The 15,851-nt window shown below is 30.5% G+C and overlaps 3 protein-coding genes across 11 annotated transcripts; all 3 read left to right on the top strand.

The window, feature by feature from the left end:
* The first annotated feature begins 1,000 nt into the window (after positions 1 to 1,000).
* On the top strand, positions 1,001 to 6,437 carry LOC148238695 (uncharacterized). 9 transcript variants are annotated; one of them, XM_088200727.1, is made up of 9 exons: positions 1,001 to 1,044; positions 1,438 to 1,502; positions 1,567 to 1,645; positions 1,709 to 1,791; positions 1,869 to 1,928; positions 5,099 to 5,163; positions 5,706 to 5,781; positions 5,854 to 5,928; positions 6,016 to 6,437. In XM_088200727.1, the coding sequence occupies exons 1-7, from the start codon at positions 1,026 to 1,028 to the stop codon at positions 5,710 to 5,712; spliced, it is 378 nt and encodes a 125-aa protein (XP_088056853.1). In that variant the 5' UTR covers positions 1,001 to 1,025; the 3' UTR covers positions 5,713 to 5,781; positions 5,854 to 5,928; positions 6,016 to 6,437. The 9 variants fall into 9 exon arrangements, with proteins under 9 accessions (XP_088056853.1, XP_088056842.1, XP_088056860.1 ...); XM_088200716.1 differs by having other exon boundaries at positions 5,854 to 5,933; XM_088200734.1 differs by having other exon boundaries at positions 1,001 to 1,065; positions 5,854 to 5,933.
* A 3,105-nt stretch (positions 6,438 to 9,542) lies between these two features.
* On the top strand, positions 9,543 to 12,702 carry LOC148238694 (uncharacterized). The gene is made up of 5 exons (XM_088200666.1): positions 9,543 to 9,611; positions 9,831 to 9,895; positions 9,961 to 10,036; positions 10,107 to 10,186; positions 10,252 to 12,702. The coding sequence occupies exons 1-5, from the start codon at positions 9,593 to 9,595 to the stop codon at positions 12,490 to 12,492; spliced, it is 2,481 nt and encodes an 826-aa protein (XP_088056792.1). The 5' UTR covers positions 9,543 to 9,592; the 3' UTR covers positions 12,493 to 12,702.
* A 1,569-nt stretch (positions 12,703 to 14,271) lies between these two features.
* RpL29 (ribosomal protein L29) lies at positions 14,272 to 14,988 on the top strand. The gene is made up of 4 exons (XM_088200653.1): positions 14,272 to 14,312; positions 14,469 to 14,527; positions 14,669 to 14,733; positions 14,808 to 14,988. Exons 2-4 carry the CDS (start codon positions 14,491 to 14,493, stop codon positions 14,946 to 14,948), a joined length of 243 nt encoding a protein of 80 aa, XP_088056779.1. The 5' UTR covers positions 14,272 to 14,312; positions 14,469 to 14,490; the 3' UTR covers positions 14,949 to 14,988.
* Positions 14,989 to 15,851: the final 863 nt, after the last annotated feature.

The following is a 15,851-nucleotide window of genomic DNA, read 5'->3' as shown; positions in this document are numbered from 1 at the left end:
GCCTGGGGCGCTAGATCTTGTGGGGCGCCGTGATACCAAATAAAGGTGCAATATTCTCTCAAAATTATCAAACAATATTGTTAAAGAATATAATCCGATATTATTTTTTGTATACACTATTGTGCATTCTTTAGATTATTTCACGCGTAAAATAATCTAAATAATCTAATCACAATGGCAAAAAATATTATGGTGTCAAATATAATATTAAATTACTTTAATTTGAATTATATTTTTGCGCTCATGTAATGAGTTATTAAAGTATTAATAGGGGGGGGGGGGGGCGCAAATTATTTTTTTGCCTGGGGCGCCAAGTAACCTAGGGCCGGCCCTGGCTTAACGTCATTGGGTTTGATGAGTAGGAAACGCGTTTATATGCGTGCATAAACAATGACAAAAAGGCATAACATGGTCTCGTTCTACGCTCGATTAAAATATTTTGGTCTGTCTACAGTTAAAAAGCTTATTTTATATGAAAGACATGATATGCTTTATTTAGTCAGGCGGTTTTATAATCGCAGAATTTTTTAAAACCTTTGAATTTTAAGTAATTCCTTGTATGACTACTTAATGAAAAACTATAGGTTGTTTCACACAAAAAAATACTAAATTTAGTGTCAGCACTAGATTTTTCGCCACAATATGCAAAATTGTTTTTGTGGTCTAAAAATACTTTTGCTGTCAATTCACAATGCGTAATGCAAATAGAAAACATACCCTATGTCGTATGTAGTGTAATAGTATAATATATGCAAAGGGTTTCTATAGCCCCTTAACATATTTATTGAAAAATATATATGGTAATATAATTTTCTTTTAATTCTAATAAGTGTATTAGAAATTGTTAAAATTTTTGTAATTTAATAATTTACTTTATATATAAAATGAATACAAGAAATATTTATTACTTGTTATGAAATAATGCAAGCGCATGATTAAAATCTGAATTAATTCTAATTCTTTCATGCTCAATAATTCATCGCATTTGGACCAAACAACTACTGTCAACTTGGCGTTGAGTTATAATGGCGTTTATCAAAATCGGTATAATCCGTTCTTAACTATGTATGCGAGAAACGAGAATCTTCGTTATCGGTTATAAGCGGGAGTTGAAAACGAAACTTTTTTTGTACTGGGATGTTTTGTTTGGTTTTTAATACAATAATATAAATAATTATACGAACATATTAATTATTTACAATATACGTGTTACTGGTTTATAACCATTTTCATTTATTAGCTATTTATTTTTGTTTCGAAATTTTTGGACTTGATTTTTTTTATTTAGCCGCCTGCTCTAAGTGTAATCATGGTTGATATTTTAATTTTGTTCTTAAAGATTAATATAACTTATCCAATAACATATATTTGAAACATTGAATATTGTTTTCTAGTTAATTAGATATTCCCTATAAATATTAAAATTCATTTTTGCAGAACCAGAACTTAATATGGGTGAAGGAATATTTGCTTCCGTTGACATGATTCAATGTAAAGTTGAGGTAATATAGAATCTTAATATGTTACATTGTTAACACGGGTAATCTTAAATATATTTTTTTCAAGGTATCAAATGTAAAATGTGAATACGATAGCAGCGAAGATACACGTGTACGACACGACGTAGATGACATGCTCCAAATCGGTTAGATTTTATAAACATTTTCTTTTTCTTTTTCAATATATTTAAATTATTATTTGGTTTCAGAAACGCACGATGTTAAAGATACACTTATGGCGAATACCATCAGTGTTGACGTTTTACCTTACCAAATTTACAATGCTGCCAAAGTAATAGCCAAATAGATTTTGATTTTTATATATTTTAATTTATATAACTTATAAAATGAATACAATTTTAATTTTAGAAACCAGAAAAGAAAAAACGTATCAGAGTTCAACGTATGAGTGACATTTCTTACAAAAATGTATGTGGTAAATGTGGAAAAGAATTTAAACATAAAAGATATCTCAGACGACATACGCTAACTCATAAAGATGTATTTGACTTTGAATGTGAAGTATGTGGAAAAGCATTTAACGTTAAAGAAAGACTCTCAGAGCACATGAAAATTCATAGAGATGTCCGTGACTTTGAATGTGAAAAATGTGGAAAAACTTTCAAAATTAAAGCTGCTCTTTCCCGCCATATTCAAAATCATAACAATGTTCATGACTTAGAATGTGAAGAATGTGGTAAAACATTATCAAATAAATATAGTCTTTCAATTCATATGCGTACACATAGCAATGTTTGCGATTTTGAATGTGAAATATGTGGAAAAGCATTCAAAACCAAAAACCACCTTTTAAAGCATATGTTATCCCATAGCGATGTTTGTGACTTTGAATGTGCAACATGTAAAAAAACATTTAAATGTAGAGAGTATTTAACAACACATATGAAAACTCATAGCGATGTTCGTGACTTTAAATGTGAACAATGTGGAAAAGCATTCAATACACAATACAGTCTTTCAAAACATATGCTAACTCATAGCGATAGTTGTGACTTTGAATGTGCAACATGTAAAAAAACATTTAAATGTAAAGAGTATCTTACAACACATATGAAAACGCATAGCAATGTTTGTGACATTGGATGTATACAATGTGGAAAAACATTCATAAATAAACGCAATCTTTCACGGCATATGAAAATTCATAGAGTTGTTTGTGAATTTGAATGTGAAAAATGTGGAAAAGCATTTAAAGATAAAAAGTCTATTGTAACGCATATGATAGCTCATAGTAATTTTCGAGGCTTTGAATGTAAAATATGTGAAAAAACGTTTAAAAATAAATTCCATCTTTCACGACATATTCAAACTCATAGCAATGTTCGTGAGTTTGAATGTGAGAAATGTGGTAAAGCATTCATAGCGCAATACAATCTTTTAAGACATATGCAAACTCATAGTGATGTTTGCGACTTTGAATGTGAAAAATGTGGAAAAGCTTTCAAAGCTCAATACAATCTTTCAATGCATATGCGAACTCATAGCGGCGTTCATGATTTTGAATGTGAACAATGTGGAAAAGCATTCATAGATAAACGCAATTTTTCAAGGCATATACAAACTCATAGCGATATTCGTAACTTTGAATGTGAAATATGTGGAAAAGCATTCATAGCTCAATATAACCTTTCTAAACATATGAAAATTCATAGTGATGTTTGCGACTTTAAATGTGAAAAATGTGGAAAAGCTTTTAAATATAAAGCATCACTTTCACTACATATGCAAACTCATAAAGATGGTGGTGATTTTGAGTGTAAAATTTGTGGAAAAGTATTTAAATATAAAAACAGTCTTTACGGACATATGCAAACCCATAGTGATGTTCGTGACTTTGAATGTGAAAAATGTGGAAAAGCATTTAATACTCAATACAATCTCTCAAAACATATGCAAACTCATAGCGATGTTCGTGATTTTAAATGTGAGCAATGTGAAAAAACATTTAAAATTAAAGGCACTCTTCAGCGACATATGCAATCTCATAGCGATGTTCGCGACTTTAAATGTGAACAATGTGGAAAAGCATTCATAAATAAATGCAATCTTTCAAGTCATTTACAAACTCATAGTGATGTTCGTGACTTTAAATGTGAACTATGTGGAAAAGCATTTGTAATTAAACGCAATCTTTCAAAACATATGCGAACTCATAACGACGTTCGTGGCTTTAATGTGAACAATGTTAAAAAGCATTTAAAATAAAATCCCTAAATATAATATAAATATCTGACTAATTCATTTAATTCAACATCATTGTTTAAATACGAATCAAATCCAAAAAAAAGTTGATTTTTTGAAATATTTTTGTATAACAGAACGTATTTGTGTTTGACTTATAATCGTATTACATATAACATAAAATATGTTTATACAAAAATGAATCAATATTGTTTTTTATTTAATTTGGTTGAAATAAAAAATAATTTTCAATTTGTTCATGAAATTTTATTTGAGTATGTCTTTTAATTTTAAATCACTTTTCTATAATGTTTTTTATGTTTTTCTTTGCCACCAAAGTAAAAATCATGTTGTATTTAACTACCTAGCTCATTTTTAGTTTCTGTATTATTTTTTATATAAGTTTAATAGCAATAAATTATGTCTAAATAAAACAATGCAAGATGATTAAAATTTTATTATTTCACTTTTTGTATCGGTAAGTTACCAATACAAAAAAAATGACCGAGCCCTAGGGCCTAAGCGAAAAAACGGACCGCTCCATATGAATCTTGGGCGTTTCAATTCCAATAACATCGTGGAGATCGGAATTTGTAATTATTATTTAACTATAATTCCAATCGAATATTAAAAATTAGGTTTACCTAATTTTTTTATTCTCACGAATGAATATTGTAAAAATTATTAAAAATCGAGCTAGGTATTGATATTCTTTTATAACTACTTTACCTTATAGATATTATCGTATATGTATTTAACAACAAAAATAGATAAACTACTTAATATTTGTTTTACATTAACAAACTAAAATAATATTAAATTCTGAAAATATTTCGCTCCCTCCCTACCCCTCACCTTTCTTCACTCCATATATATCTGCCATGCTCAACAATTCATGGTATTAGGTCCAACTATTGCTACGAATAATTTCAACGTAACTGTCAACTTGACGCTGAGTTTCAATGGCTTTTATCAAAACCGGTGTGTATCAATACCCGAGCACAATGTCGTCGTATTTACATTTAAATTTAGATTTTTTATGGACAAAACTTTGCGGCACTTGGATAACACTGGCGTGATCGTTATTCTTGTCACAGGCAATCTTCCAGGTATTCTGACGCGTCGTCTCGCGTCCGCTTGGTAAACATGTAAACAACTTTAATATCACAATAAAATATTACCGCAGCGGCTCAATCTGTGTCTAATTGCCACCCGTCACCATCCCGTTGCCAAAGTTGATTTTGCTATAATTAGAAATTGAGTTTTCTTCAAAAAATTGTTTTATGTTAAACATATTAGCTAGAAACGAAATCTATTGTATTTTTATCAATGACACATTACATTCGTCGCTTAATTGCTTACCAATTAGTTTAATTTTTAAATATTAAACCTTGCAGAAGCTGATATGGAAAACGAAGATGAAATGTTTGCCTCCATTGACACGATTCAGTGCAAAGTCGAGGTAATGAAACGATTTATCCCCCAAAGTTTCTTCAAGTATAAGAAATTACATATAAATTTAAATAATTAAGAATATTTGCAAATCATGAAAAATAAATTTTAAACTAATTGTACATATTTTCATTCAAAAGCTACAGATATAAATAATTCATTCTTATCCATACGTAAGTTTCCCAAATTTATAAATAAATAAATAAAAGACAGAGCCACCATCTCAAGATATATCTTTAAGAAAGAAAAATTGTAATGTTATATTATAATAAATAAAAATTAAAATACAATTAAAAAAGTAACAGTTTTTATATATGAAAAAAATTATTAATTATATGTTATTTCGTACGAGAGCAATATATTTATAAATTTGCTCCCATTTTATTTTTATATAATATATATTTATAACTTTCATGGATGCTGGTATTTACAAATATAAAGACTGAAAGAAACTTTAGGGAATTGATTGTCAAGGGCATTAATAATCAGTGTCCCAATGAAACGCAGTATGTATGTAACGCATGTGATCTTAAATAGTGTTTTTTTTTCAAGTTTTTAAATGTAAAAAATGAATACGATAGCAGCGAAGACACATACATCAAGGATGTAAATGACATGTTCGAAACAGGTTAGATATACTTAGATATTCACAAACACTTCTAATTACAATTTATTTTAATTATTGAATATATGATTTCAGAAATACATGATGTCAAAGATATACTTAAGACAAATACTCTTGGAGTGGACGTTTTACCTTCCCAAATTGACATCAGTGAAGTAATAATCAAATAAGTTGTAAATGCTGTAAATGTATTTACAGCATTTACAACTTATCTAATAAATAAAATTTGAATTTTAGACACGGAAAATGGATGAATCTCTCAGAACTCAGCGTATGCATGGCGATTATTATAAAAGTGAAAAAGCTTTTAATAATAAAAACTCGATTTTAACACATAGCAATTTTCGTTGCTTTAAATGTAAAACATGCGGAAAAACTTTCACTACTCAAAAATATCTTTCAAAACATATAATGACTCATAGCAAAACTCGTAACTATAAATGTGAACAATGTGGAAAAGGATTCGTATGTCAATGGTATCTTTCAAAACATTTGAAAAGTCATAGCAGCGCTCTTAATTTTAAATGTGAAAAATGCGGGAAAAGGTTCAAATATAAGTCTACATTAACATCACATATGCAAACGTGTAGCGATTTTCTTGATTTTAAATGTGAAAAATGTGGAAAATATTTAAAATATAAGTATTCATTTAAAACACATATGCGAAACTGTATCAATTCCCCTGATTTCAAATGTGAAAAATGTGGAAAAATATTTAAATGTCAATTCTACCTTTCACAACATATCCTAATTCATTGTGCTGCTCGTGACTTTCAATGTGAAAAATGTGGAAAAGCTTTCAAATACAAAAGCATACTTTTTGATCATTTAAAACTTCATAGCGATGTTTATGACTTAATATGTGATAAATGTGGAAAAGCATTCAAATGTCAAGCTTATCTTTTACAGCATATGTCAACTCATAATAATTTTGAATGTAAATAATGTGAAAAAATATTTAAATTCATAAATGATATACATGACTTATAAAATTAAAAATGCTGAACAGCACTCATATATAACTTAAGATCCGTAAAATAAAAAATGAATAAACAAAATTAAGTGTAAAATATTGTTTAATACAAAATTGAAAAAATCTTTATTTTTAATATGTGAAATTCACCAATTAACCACTATCCAAATTTATACACAGATGCGTGTTAACACCAATTTTATAAAAAACACTACAAGGAATACTTTTTAATTCTACGCATTCTTACATATGTGTGTTTAATTCTCATTTTTTTTCTTCAGCGCTACAATCGGTGGTCAGTTTTGGCCTAGTCCGTTAAAATCCTCGACCCTTTCCAACTTATGCCCAGCGTCTTATAGTCTATCTATGCACTCTTATTAATCTGCCCTGTGGACGTTTTTGTCTGTGGTTTCCACTGGATCATTATCCTTGGTGCTCTGTTAGTTGGCAGTCTGAGATTTACAGAAGCGTACAATGGTTTCTTACTCGAAACTAATTTTATGTATCATCTTATCGCTTCTTTAGTTGGACTGAATATTGTTCTTCAATTTTTTCTTAAGCTAGCTTACTTTCCTCTGAGTGGTTGTCCACGTTTCACTGCCATAGGTAATGATGGGGCGGGGCAGGTGGAAGCAAAATATGAGCTAGGCCTTATTATCGAGGTGGGCTTACTTTTCACGTATAATAAGTAAATTTATATATTTTCGGTTAATATTTATTTTTATATAGGAATTTTACATTTATTTCAAATTTATTCGAATACAGTCATCTCATCTTCTGGAACATCGTCACAACTAATCAAATTCTGAATTTCAATTAAGTACATTTTCTGTTGAATCATTGGTCCGAATCTCTCATGTCCTGCAATATAGTTATCCTTAAACGAGTATTTCTTGTCTAAGTAGCTTGTTCGAAGTGCATTGGAAACACAACTGTCACTTATTTTATCCCATGAATTCTTTACCCAATTCACAACTTCTTGTAGACCAGGCTTCACAAAATTCCCATTTTGATTTCTCACCATTCTGTTTTCAATGTATTCATTAATTTTCACGCGTAAATTATCCTTAAATGGTTTGTTTATTGCGATATCGAGTCTGGAGATAGGCAGTCATTCCCGCTGGAATCATTATTTGATCAATCCACTCAGCAAGGAAGTTTTTCATCTCTTTAGCGCAGTGAGTACTGGCTGAATCCCAAATTAGTAAACCTCTTTGGCGACCCATAAACATCTTGCCATCCAGACGAATCGCCAAAATACAGGTAACACGTGCACTTTCGTAACCAGTAGAAGGAACGTAGATTGATGAGGAACCCCTGTGGTAAATCGTCGTTTGAGATCTTTGGCCTAGAAATGCTGCAGTTTCATCCATAGCTTGTTGGAGAGTTGGTATTTAGAAAAGTCGATACCATCAATAAAAAGCCTTAATGCAAGTGCACGTTTAACAACTTTATTGTCTTCCAGCTTAAACATTGTTATTGATCTCCTTAAAGACAATTCATGTCGTTGAAGGAAGTTATCCAGCCAGTGTGATAACGCTCTAAATTCTTCTGTGGATGTATCAAATTTTATTGCCATTTCGAGGGCAAATTTTTGTATATCAACCCTGCGCACAACCAAAGCCATTTCTCTCTTGTCAACAATCCATTCCCAGATGCTTTCTTTCAGCTCAGAAAATAACGGTTGTCGACCTGATCCAACCTTGCGTTTCTTCTCATTTCCCTGGGCCATCAGTTGACACAGGTTATCGTAGTCTACTCGCCATTTTCGAGCCATAGCACGTCCTCAACAAGTAGGCGGCGGCAACCAGGGCCGGCCCGCAATAATAATAATCTATTTATGTCAATTACTAAATAATGCTAATAAATATTAATTGTAAATATGTTTTACTCACTGCTTTCTAAAAGCAACATTTCGTTGTAATAGCAAAGTAGAGGCGCCAGAACATTATTTTATTGATGTCGGTTCCTAGTGTTAATTTTTCAATAGTTCTTCCGTATATTCCGGTTTATAAGTATGTAATATTTTTGTAATGCCATGGTTGTCTTTCCACGATACATGAAAATCTTTATACAGCAATATAAGCAACAATACAAAATCGCGTTCGGGCATGACCGCCGTTCATGCAAACGCGTCCCAGACAAAAAACAATTTCATAGCGCAAGCGCACAATCCCGTCGATCAAAATTTCTAGTATCTCGTCAATAATTCAAGAAACAATTGACAATCGCTTTAATTGCATCTGTAAACAGTCAATTGGTCGCATCAATATCCGTCAAATCACGTGACGATTGACAGCCTCGGGCGACTTTGGCGAGCTCGCACGGCCAATGCGGCCTCGCGCACTGTCTACTCATTTGAATATCAAATATGTAACTATTATAAACATTTAATAAAATACTACTGCCGCGGCTGAATCTGTGTATAATTGCTTCACTTCACAATCCGTCGCCAAAATACCACAAAATATTACGTTATATCCTCATAAGTAAAATTGAACTTTTCAATTATGCCGTTAGTATCTTTCCATCTTAATCGAACGACCAATCTTTATTATTATAGTTGCCCGAAAATAATACACGTGTGTGTGTGTGTGTGTGTGTATATATATATGTTCAAAAATATAACGCAAAAGGGTGAATTAAAAAACGAATTTAAAATATTTAATATTAGCTTAATAATGACACAATGAATACAATTGAACAGATAAACACTACAATATTTTTACCTCCCCACCTTCTCATATTATATAAAAGCCATGCTTGATAATTAATCGTATTTGGACCAACCATTGTTGTGGACGTTTTTAACGTCAACTGTCAACTTGACGCTTTGTTATAATGGCGTTTATCAAAACCGGTATAATTCATTTTATTATTTGAGTTTTAATGGATGCAATTAGATATTGAAATAAGAGTTTCTTGACAGCTAATATCACTTCTCCAAGAAACTGATTTATGTTAAGCATATCAGCTAAAAACGAAATCTATTGAATTTTCATCAATGACACATATTACATTCGTAGCTTAATTGCTTACTAAACAGTTTCTTTTTAAATATTCAACTTCAACTTTGCAGAAGCTGACATAGAAAACGACGATGAAAATTTTGCTTCTATTGAGACGATTCAATGCAAAGTCGAGGTAATGAAACGTAGTATGTAACGTCTGTTAACGCATGTGATTTTAAATATTGTTTTCTTTTCAAGTTTTCAAATGTCAAATGTGAAGACAATAGCAGCGAAGACACACACATAAATGATGTAGACGACATGTTCGAAATAGGTTAGACATACTTAACACAGACACTGTTAGTTTCAATATATTTTAATTATTGAATATTATATGATTTCAGAAATACATGACGTTAAAGATGTACTTAAGGCGAATACTCTCGGAGTGGACGTTTTATCTTACCAAATTGACGTCAATAAAGTAATAATGAAAAAAACATATTTCAATATTTGTAAATTTTTTAATGAATAAAATTTAAATTTTAGAAACCAGAAATAGATAAATCTCTCAAAGGTAATGACGATTCTTATAAAAATGAGTGTGACCAATGTGGAAAAGCGTTCAAACATAAGAGCACACTATTAAGGCACATGAAAAATCATAGCGATAAACGTGATTTTAAATGTATAAAGTGTGAAAAAGGATTCACACGTCAAGAGTATCTTTTACAGCATATGGAAACTCATAACGACACTTGTAACTTTAAATGTGAAACATGTGGAAAAACATTCAAGCGTCAATGCTATCTTTTAAAACATATGCAAACTCATAGCAATCGTGACTTTGAGTGTAAAAAATGTGGAAAAGTATTAAAATGTTCAAGTTTACTTTCACAACATATGCAAATTCATAGCGATATTTGCGACTTTAAGTGTAATAAATGTGGAAAAGTATTCATAACCAAATCATCACTTTTACAACATATGCGAATTCATAATGATGTCCGTTGCTTTGAATGTGAAGATTGTGGAAAATCATTCAAATATAAATCGATACTCTCAAAACATATGCGAGTACATGTCAAAGTTCGTGACTTTGAATGTAAAACATGTAGAAAATCATTCAATTGTCAAGATTATCTTAAACAACATATGCGAATTCATAACGATGCTCGTAAATTTGAATGTGAAAAATGTGGTTTAATATTCAAATCTAAGACTTCACTCTTACAACATTTAAAAATGCATAGCGAAATTTATGACTTTGAATGTGAAATATGTGGAAAAGCATTTAATAATAAAAAATCTCTTTTTATACATATGTTAGCTCATAGCAATTTTCGTGGCTTTGAATGTGAAACATGTGGAAAAGCCTTTAATAGTCAAAGGTATCTTACAAAACATATACAAACCCATAGTAATGCTCGGAACTTTGAATGCGAACAATGTGGAAAAGCATTCATATGTCAATGGTATCTTTCAAAACATTTGAAAACGCATAGTGATGCTCGTAACTTTGAATGTGAAAAATGCGAAAAAGTTTTCAAGTATAAAATGTCACTTTCAAAACATATGCAAACCCATATCAATGCTCTTGATTTTGAATGTGAAAAGTTTGGAAAAATATTCAAAGATCAAAACAATCTTTCAATGCATATGCAAACTCATAGTGATGTTCTTAACTTGAAATATGAAAAATGTGGGAAAATATTTGATGATCAAAATAATCTTTCAATGCATATGCAGACTCATAGCAATGTTCTTAACTTTAAATGTGAAAAATGTAAAAAAATATTCAATGCCCAAACCAATCTTTCAATGCATATGCGAACTCATAGCGATGTTCTTAACTTTAAATGTAAAAAATGTGGAAAAATATTTAAAGCGCAAAACAATCTTTCAATACATATGCGAACTCATAGAGATATTCTTACTTATAAATGCGAAAAATGTGGGAAAGCATTCAAATGTCAAGGGTATCTTTCACAACATATGCAATCCCATAGCAATGCTCGTAACTTTAAATGTAAAGAATGTGGAAAATTATTTAAATATAAAAGATACCTTTCAATACATATGCAAATTCATAGCGATGTTAATGACTTTGAATGTGAAAAATGTGGAAAAGCATTTAAAAATAAAAAATCATTTTTAACGCATATCATAGCTCATAACAATTTTCGTGGCTTTAAATGTGAAAAATGTGAAAAAACATTCAATAATCAAAACTATCTTACAAAACATATGCAAATTCATTTCAAAGCTCATAACTTTGAATGTGAAAAATGTGGAAAATCGTTTAATTGTCAAGAATATCTTTCGAGACATATGAAAACTCATAGCAATGCTTTTGAATGTGAATGTAAAAAATGTGGTAAAACATTCAAAACTAAAATGTATCTTTCAAGACATATGTTAACTCATTATGATATTTGTGATTTTAAATGTCCAACATGTGAAAAATCATTTAAATGTAAACAGTACCTCACAAAACATATGAAAGCTCATAGCGATGTGTGTGACTTTGAATGTATACAATGTGGAAAAGTATTCATAAATAAACACAACCTTTCACGACATAAGAAAATTCATAGAGATATTTGTGAATTTGAATGTGAAATGTGTGGAAAAGCATTTAAGAATAAAAAGTCAATTTTAAAGCATATTATAGCTCATAGCAATTTTCGTAACTTTGAATGTGAAAAATGTGGAAAAGCATTTAATTGTCAAGAATATCTTTCAAGACATATGAAATCTCATAGCAATGTTCCTGAATATAAATTATGAATGTGAAAAATGTGGGAAAAAATTCAAAACTAATATGTATCTTTCACAACATATAAAAACTCATATTGAGCATTCAAATATTAAATCACATGCAAATGATGGAGCTACACCATAAGTACACGTGAGTATTTTTAATACTGGAAACTGCACATTATTTATCATTATGTTACTTAATTTTCTTTGTATAAATAAAATACTTTTTGAAGTGACGAGAACTGAATTTTCATTTATATACCCTCTTACTTGGCACACAGAAAAATAATTTGTTCAGAGCTTGTATAACGAATTCAAAAAATATATTGTTCTTTTTATACAATATAACACATATACTTGCCTACGAAACAACAATTCTAGTTAAGTCAGTTTCAACATTGTTCATGTTAATATTTCGAGAACATCACACCAATTTCTTTTTCCCATTTTTTTTATTTAGTCGTTTTTTTAATAGTTTCAACTAATCAATAATGTAAAATTATAAAATGGATAAGAATGTGCTTAATCACGCAGAAGTACCTAGTAACCGATTTGCGAGTCATATTTCAAGAAGACTACAAATTCCATCAACATGGTAAAACTTACTAGAGTTGGGATTTGCATTATCACCTTTTTTTATCAAAATATTTTATGTGTTTTGCAGTTTATATACCATGATCTGCTTATGTATAAACTGGAAATTATTTTTTTCATTATTAGTTAATAAAAAAAGAGAAAAATATTATTATTGATTGTAATTTCTCGTATACTTTTCTAATAATGAGTTTTTTATCTGTTTTAATTCTCTCGCGGTGCCTTACATTTTATTTACGAGTTTTCAAATAGGGCATGTATTTTTAATTAATGGTGTAACATCGAGTTGCAAACGAACCATGGAGTATTTAACGCGATTCTTACCGAAGAATTTTGTTGTGACTGAAGTTTTATTAGGTACTTACGAGTATTAACTATATATTTTCAAACTGGAGGTAATGTACGAAATTGCAGGACTTGTTATAGATTTAAAGATAGAACGTAGAATTGTTGACATGTTCCACGGAGAATTGTCCTCTGGATTAAAGTCGCTTAGTTTATTTTCCCAATATTGATTAGAGTATGCTTAGCAGTGGCTATTTCAATTTTGTTTCGTAATTTATTATGTCATTTTTTCACTATTTTTTCCATAAGATTTTTGTTGACGGGTGGCAATTAAACACAGATTGATCCGCTGAAGTAGTATTTTATTGAGAATTAACGAAGTTACATGCTAGATCATACAACGTGTGAGCGGACGGTGTGTGGGAGGAACGCACCGGCGTGCGAACCCACCAGAGTTGCCACGAGAAGAGTATGTCCGTTACGCCAGTGCTACCCGAGTACCGGCAAGTTTTGCCCATAAGAAAATTTAAATGAAAATATAAATAAATAGACCCCCTACAGATTGTTTGATAGTATACATTTGCAGCTGAAATAATTTCACCGTTGATATATATTTCATTGTATTGTTGGCAAGTTGTTTTGATTCTAGAATAAGTTGCGGTCCCGGGTATTGTTTGAATTATTGTTGCAAAAACAGGAATATATTTAACAACTCTCCAATAATCACAACTATCTAACGTTTTTTAACCATCTGTCGGAGTCAGATAGAATTGTAATAGTAGTTAATAGATGCATTTTTCTCTAACCGTTAAAATATGTAATATGATCTAATTGTTCTATAAATATTTTTTTATATATTTTGTTAAAATATAACGTCTGATATTACCCCAATGTGTGTATTTTTTGACATGGCTACACAGGTTGTTTCTTTCGGCCTTTAGCTGTCATCTGCGTGTTTTGTCCTGCGGGTAATCCATCGTCTTCTATTTAATCCTCATATATTTATACCATTTCTTAATCAGAACGAATTCTATAAGATCCGTTTTATATAATTATAAAATTTTGCTACATCCGCCATACATTTATAATTGACAGTTACCAATTGTACATTTTTATGTTTATAGGTAAGAAAGACCATTCGTCGCCATGGCCAAGTCCAAGAATCACACAAATCATAACCAAAGTGAGTATTATATAGTGATAAACGTGTGGATAATAACTGGAATGTTTGGTCGACCGTCGTTATAAAACATAACCTCAAACTTTTTGAGATTGAAGTTGGCCATATTTTATTTATATTTACCAATTTTATTTATGTTTGTAGACAGAAAGGCGCATCGCAATGGAATCAAGCGTCCAAAGAAGACCAGGTTCGAATCCACCCTCGGTGTAAGTTTTGAAATAAATTGTAGTACCTATTAATCAGTTTGTGTTTGCGTATTTTTATTGAATCTTTTTTGCAGATGGATGCTAAATTTTTGAAAAACCTCAGATTTTCAAAGAAGCATAATCTGAAGTCAAATAAGCAGGCTGCGAAGACAGCGCGCAATCTTGCTCTCAAGTCCAAGAAGACTGTGAAGGCAGCGGCACCCGCGACAAAATAGATTTTTGTAACGATAAGGAATAAATAATTTAAAAAACAAAGATACGAATGTTTTCAATGTCCCATTCAAAACAATACAGGCGATCCTCGACTTTCGCACATAATTGGTTCCTGAAAATGTGTGCGAATGTTGAATGTTCGAAAGTAGAGGGAAGTAAAAAAAATTTGAAATTGTTTGTATCTTAAAATATTTATTAATCAAGTAAATTAAGTGGGGTTTGCTGGTGATTCATTTGAAAAGTTATTAAGAGTTACCTGTTTTCCACTATTCTTTTTCTTTTCTTCATATAGTATTTTATAACATGCTGTCTTTATTGATCGCCCTGCGCACTTGAGATATGCGTTCTCCATTGGGATCCACAATCTTCCAAAATATTTAAAAAATTGTCTGGATGCGTGAAGACTTCATTCATATTTTTCATTGTTAAAGAGTTTTCCAAAATAAACCTGTCTCGTCTACATTAAATATTCTCCATCTTCAATAATTTTGGATAATAAGAAAATAAATTCTTTTACAATAGTGAACAATTAACTAAATATTATTTACAAGGATAGAGCGAAACTTTCTTTTGTCATTGCATTCTTGGGTGTTTTTTCAGATAGTAGTCCATACATCTAGAACGGATACAAGATTTATTATACTAGTTTATTAATAAATTGGACCGGGAAAAATGTTTTTGTCCAGTAAAGATTAATAATGGGATTTAAATTCCCATTTGGCGTGAGAATCTCGTTTCAGATTATTCTTCATCAATGGCTAGATATTTTATTTAATTATACTTTGAAAAACAGTTATTTTTAACAAAGTGTGAAATAGAATGCAAATATACACAGTTACCAGACGTCCTCAAAAATTTCGTCCTTCTCTAAATTATTATCGAATAATTTTATCTAAGACCTTGTA

This window comes from Plectrocnemia conspersa, unplaced genomic scaffold (genome assembly GCF_051122295.1).
Source record: "Plectrocnemia conspersa isolate PC_06_02 unplaced genomic scaffold, ASM5112229v1 ptg000001l, whole genome shotgun sequence".
Classification (NCBI taxonomy): domain Eukaryota; kingdom Metazoa; phylum Arthropoda; class Insecta; order Trichoptera; family Polycentropodidae; genus Plectrocnemia; species Plectrocnemia conspersa.
The sequence above is the reverse complement of the archived record's forward strand: the minus strand, read 5'-3'. Positions and strand labels throughout refer to the sequence as shown.